This window comes from Struthio camelus, chromosome 4, assembly GCF_040807025.1.
Source record: "Struthio camelus isolate bStrCam1 chromosome 4, bStrCam1.hap1, whole genome shotgun sequence".
NCBI lineage: Eukaryota > Metazoa > Chordata > Aves > Struthioniformes > Struthionidae > Struthio > Struthio camelus.
The window spans coordinates 11,091,179-11,097,178 of record NC_090945.1 but is presented as its reverse complement, the minus strand read 5'-3'; the positions used below and the strand labels follow the sequence as shown (position 1 = coordinate 11,097,178).

Sequence of the window (6,000 nt, the reverse complement as noted above, 5' to 3'; positions counted from 1 at the left end):
AATATATTTTAAGCGTATTTTTATTTACAGAGTGGAGATGCCTAATCAGTTATAAGTTTAGACACCTAATAATTCAGCTTTTTTTCTGTAAAAGTATATAAATATATACATGACTCTCTACCAAGTAAACATTATTAAATGTGATACTTACAGTAAATGTTCACTACCTTTCTTATACTAACAGGCTTCTTTTAAAGCTTAAACACTGATTTAAAGATACCATCTATAAAATAGCTCTAACTGTACTGAAATGCCAAAAAATTCTGTGCCATAAACAAGCTCTTAAAAGAGACTAATAAAATGTCTTTGTAATAAAGTTTGCCAGGATAAAATACTGCTTTGTACCAGCGTACCCTACCCCCTAAGAAGCATATACCCAAAGCAGCTACTGAACTGCAGGAGGCATTATAAGGTTTTTTTCCTTTTTTTTTTTTTTTTTAATTAAAATATTTTTATTTCAGTACTTCATCACAGATTAAGCTGCAAAAAAATGCAACTTTATTAAATATTATTTACTGTTATACAAAGTCTCAAATATGAGTCCATGGGCTGAAGATAGTAGTGGTACTACATGAGCTAGACCTTTTCCATATACTATATACCTTTGCAGGAATGATGGACAGACTGTACAGAAAAGACACTTGACAGCAACTGAAGAAAAGGACTGGATTAGGATTGACAGAACAATCAAAACATGCAAGAGCCTCTGGATCTCCTCACTTTCTTATTTTAAAAGTACTTCAGCTTCAGTATTTTATTTGCTTCTCTGTTGTTCTTCAGCTTGGAGATGATTCAGGACGTATAGGACAACTTGATAGCAGAAAATGTACTGATCCTGCAACGGAAAGGAAATCACAGGTAACATCAAACAAATGCTTACACTAACTAAGCAACTCGCTCTCATCTGTTCTTCACAGGTACACAGCACTTGATTTCAATACTATTTCAAAACTTAAACAAATAAAAAAACACAATGGAGAAATATGCAACCTCAGCTTCAGAAAATACAGGCACTCCCCTGACACTAAAAGGGTATTTTCATACAGGAAACTTACTCCTTCCACATCAAAAACACTTCAAAGAGATGAAGTACTTCACAAGAGTAGATATGAAGCAAGCAAATGACTTGAAGGTCTTTCATCAAACCACCTAATACACAACTTAGATTACAATGCAACTTCTCTTACAATCTTGGTGATACATGTTTGGGGGCTAATACATGTTGAAGGTGGGGTGGGGGTGGCTGATCTTTTTAAAAAAAAAAAAAAACAACTGTCATTTGAGAAGCCTTTAATGTTCAGAGAAGTAGTGCAAATATGAGCAGGACCTTGAGAAGTCCAAAACCAAGGAAAGGTTAATTAGCTCTCGATCTAGATAACTCCTAAAAGATTCACTTAACTTGTGCTTAAACATCTCCCTAAAGGAGACTTCAGAATGTCTCCAGTAGTTTAAGTGATTCACAGCAGCTACAGTTAGGCTTTCTCTTCAGTATCTAATCCACATTTTTGCCAAAAAGTTCAGCTAATATCCTCTCTAACGCTTGCTTTAGTAGAAGAAAACTCCAACTCCTTAGTAGGACAGATTGACACAGCACAGCACACAAAAATTTGCACGTAACTATAAACATTAAATACAGGCCGATAAGCACCAGTCTGCGTGCGATTTAATTCCAACATCACAAAAACTGCATTAGAGGGCATAAAGACAATCATTACGTGATATAAAAAAGTTTCCTGGCACATCAGAATTGTGATTCCAGTGTCCTTCCTGCAGGGCATATCTGGACAAGCCAGACTCACCTCTGTCTGAACCATCCCATGTCGCTGCAGACGCATCGTGCGCACCAAGTCTGAGATGTCAAACTGCCAAAACAAACAGCAGCAAGTGAAATGCCCGAAAGAGATACACACGTGCATACACAGCAAAAATTCCCAGTATCGCACCAAAGAATCCAATCAGGCATATTAAACGTTCAGTAGTGGAACCAATTAAAATTTACTATGACCTATGCGTATTTGGAAGGTTACCAGCATGAGCTGTCCCCATGCAAAAAGTATGCAGCCTTCCCGCGTAAGATACTCCCCTTCTCTTTCTTTTATCACTGTATACCTCCACAGGCTCTCTGGCTTACTTTTAAGAGTTGATCATGCAGAAAATTGAGGCCCTTGGCCCAGTCTAGCAAGATGCTTTTAATTTCCCCAGGACTATAGAAGTTTTAGAAGTTAAGGAAGTGCTCAGGAGCCCTACTGAGCTAAGCATGGCATTATAGTTCATTGTCTCTAAAAATCCACAGCAGCATTTGCTACAGCAGCTCACTGGAGGACGCAAACATAAGAAAGCCAGCACCCTCTTGTGGACCACAGAAAGCATATCTCGGTGCTGCAAAAACGTATTTTACTATATCACTGTCTCAGGCTGAAGTGTTTGTACATCTTGAGTTTCTGAAAGTCTCCTTTGTCACTCATTTTAAACGCAGAAGTAACATTGTCCTTGAGGTTGGGATTCAGCTGCCTAAACAAAAATATCCTGCCTGGCCTCTAGCTGCCCTCCAATAGCACATGGATCTCTGGCAGACCCAGTGTCACATCTGTCAGCCCTACTATCATTTACCATGATAGTTTTGTTTAGTACAACCAGTCAGTAAGGCTGGCACTAACTTTTCTCCTTCAATTGCCTGAGTCATTGTGGCAACATAGTTTCGTTCCCAAGCTACACAGCAGAGATCTGCTGTGGCAGGAGATGTCCTTAACATACAGCATATCCTACAGTATCTCAAATGGCACCTAACAACATTGGGTTATTGAGGTCTCAACAAATAGGACACTTGAGATTTCCTGAGCTAAACCAAAAACCAGCAGATGTTAGAGTTCTTCCCCCTTTCCCCACCCCCCAGCATCAACAAAGAAATACTCACTCAGCTACTGCTGAGCTACACCCTGATTTATGTCAGATTAAGGCATGGCCAGGATGCTAGCCTCAAAAGCATGGCATGTTCTGTAGATAACCAAATACCTCTCATGGAACACAGTTTATTCAAGTCAAAAGCGCAGCTTAGTCCACCCTCTTGGGTACTCACATCAAGATCTCTGCTGATCAGCCCTAGAACAACGTCTATACAGATAAGGGTCCCTGACCGTCCAATACCCGCACTGCAGTGAGTTATGATAGGTCCTGATCTGTGGACATGCCGCATGTAGGAGATAAAAGTGAGCAGGTCATGCGGTTGAGAAGGCGTGTCATGGTCAGGCCAGGCGATGAAGTTCAGATGTGAGATGTGCCGTACCTCACCTGTCTGAGGTTTAAGAACACAATCACAACAAAATACCACACAGGGAGGGGGGAAAAAAAGGAACAGGTAAGTTCCTAAAAGAAATAGTCTCAGGAGAGAGGGATCTGCCCAGACCACATTACAGGTAGTCCGTAACTCAGTAAAATAAGAGAAACGATGAGCTACACTGAAAGTAAGCTGCAGGTAATAAAATAGTATGAGATTCACTGTGCAAACTGCAGTAATCACACAAAGTAATGAACCAGTCAGACTGAGTTATTAGAGATATTCGTGCCTATATCTCTTTCTGTTTCTGTGACCAAAGGCAGCTAGGGAACCACATTTACAGTCACATCAGTGTCATTAAATCATCTCCTGGACCAAAGGCCTTCTCCCGTAAATGTCCCATGGTAGCACAAGCTATAAGGAGGAAGCATTGCCTAGTAACGATCAGACAAGGAGGAGAAGCCCCAGGTTACTGCTCAACGTAGGCATTGCGACTGAAAGCAAGCAAGGCAGAAGTTTGAAGACAGAAAGGTCAGCCCTCAAAAAAATTTCTCAGAACGCAGAAGAATTCGATTCACTTACTTGGATCTCTTCCAGCTTCAGCACTCTAACAACAAAGCCCTTCAACTGTTGGAGCCTTACAAGAGCAAGCCGGAGTCTATCATTTACCATGGTAGTTTTATCGAGTACCTCTGGCCAATAACGCTGGCATTTTATCTTTTCTCCTTCAACCTCCTGAGTCATCATGGCTATCACAGTACAGTTTTGTTCCCAAACCATTTGCCAGAAATCTGCTACAGTAGTAGGGAGAGGTCCTTGACATGCAATGTAAACGAACTCTTCATTCCCTACTGGCATGCGAATGAAGCTGGCATTGATGTATCCACCTTCAATCCCAAGAGGTACTCTAGTGGCATCATCTGCAACCCCAACACAAACAAAATTACTTTAATGCTATGCATGCATGTAATGCAACCCTCCTAACAACAGAGATGCCAAGCCTTGCACACTCACGTGGTACCTGTCATCTCCAAAGACATGCACAAACATTTCAAAAATATATCAATTTCATATTTGCTTTAGGACACTGATTAGTACTTCTCTTTTGATGAAGAAAAAAATGGCTAGGGACAAATCTGACCAAGACAGGCAGGCTACGTGACTTGACCTGGAGCACCTCTGGAACTCGGGCTGAAAGTTTCTCACTGAGAGCTGGCCTTTGTCAGTTGTCACTTTTCATCTATATACCCCACAGCCAACACAAACAGAATTTTGCTGCAGAAAGATTACTGACAATAGCATATACGTCTGTTACACCAAATTTACGTGGGTAAAATGGAAGAAAGTTGACTGCCTCCACACATTCACATGCATTCCACCCTATTTCAAGAAAGATCTGCTAAAACAATTGAAACAAATCTTCAAATATCCGCCCCTACTTACTACATCAGTCTTTTGCTCACTGATCTTTAACTCCTTCTGTAAGTTCACTTTCCATGTTTAGAAAATGAGCAGCAGATACGCTGGGTTTTTTGGCTATGCAGCAGCAGGACTAGGACTGAGAATCAAATCGTGTTTCTTCTGATCCAATTCATTAGACCATATAGATGGGGACAAAATAACAACACTGAACATCACATTAGGACTTACAAGGAAGTATGTTTTTATATCTGTTCTTCTTCCTATTCTCTTTTGCTTGTCCAATCAAACACTGATCCAAAGGTTTTAACTCCTGAAGATTCTGTAAACAAATAATTACATATTCACTAGAACGTGCTGAACAAGTTAAGAGCAGTTATATAACCAAGTCTCTAACAGATATAAAACACTAATGTAGGTATGTGAAATAATTCAGTCACAGAAAGAAATCTCATTTCACAAAGCTAAGAGAATACAACGCTTGGGGGATACAGGGAGGGGGAGAAACTGTTATCCAGTAAATACTTTAGCTCCTTCTCCAAAAAAAAGAGATGGTTTAACATGGCTGACTGTTAAAACTTTGAAAAAAACTATTTTCACATTCTCCAACGCTGCAGCTGGATTTCGCAGTGGTTACTCAACCTTCTCCGCGTCTGTTAACTTCATGTTCATTCAAGAATTTTCCCAAAATAAGAAAATGTAAATGCACTTCAGAATCAAACTGCAGCTCAACCTAATCTTATCTCTCAGCTGCTACTGGGGGAAGGGACATATTTGGTAAAGAAGTCTTTTCATTCCTTTGAAGAGCTGTGCTATTTAAGGCAGTGATGAATCAACCATTCAATTTTAACTGTTTCATATTGTGAAAAGGCCAATTTTTTTTTTTTTGGGGGGGGGGAGGGAGGGGGAGGGACTTAAAAGGACACATAGTTACTTACTTCAATCTCTTTAGAAGGGACACCCTGTTCCAGCAATCCCCGCATCATCCTGATGACTGATGTTAACTTGGCTCCTGTGTACTTCCCTCCAGGGAGCGTTTTCACAGTAGGGAGCGCAGCGATCTCTTCATTTGTCACCAAAGGACAATCTAGCAGAAAAACAAGACTGATTTATGCGTTCATATAAATAGCTAAAACTGTGGAAATGTCAACTGCAGCACAGTGTTAAGATTTCCTTGTTACTGCTGTATAAGGTTTTCTTGTCATGAATGTCTGACTCATCTATCATTATTATATTTTTATAAAAAGCCATGACCAATAAAGCACCCTTGAGGGAAACAATCTTTTCACCACTGTTTGGTGCCTATT

At 40.1% G+C, this 6,000-nt stretch overlaps 1 protein-coding gene across 6 annotated transcripts in view; it reads right to left on the bottom strand.

Annotated features, from left to right (window-relative positions):
• Nucleotides 1-6,000, bottom strand: part of PTPN13 (protein tyrosine phosphatase non-receptor type 13) — a 132,350-nt gene continuing 126,350 nt past the window's right edge. For all 6 annotated transcript variants that reach the window (XM_068941443.1, XM_068941440.1, XM_068941441.1 and 3 more), the window contains 6 exons: nucleotides 5,632-5,780; nucleotides 4,925-5,015; nucleotides 3,857-4,194; nucleotides 3,077-3,292; nucleotides 1,800-1,862; nucleotides 1-835 (listed from right to left, as the gene is read on the bottom strand). In XM_068941443.1, the coding sequence (XP_068797544.1) occupies nucleotides 755-835; nucleotides 1,800-1,862; nucleotides 3,077-3,292; nucleotides 3,857-4,194; nucleotides 4,925-5,015; nucleotides 5,632-5,780 (938 nt within the window). In that variant the 3' untranslated portion in view covers nucleotides 1-754. The remainder of the gene's footprint in view (nucleotides 836-1,799; nucleotides 1,863-3,076; nucleotides 3,293-3,856; nucleotides 4,195-4,924; nucleotides 5,016-5,631; nucleotides 5,781-6,000) is intronic.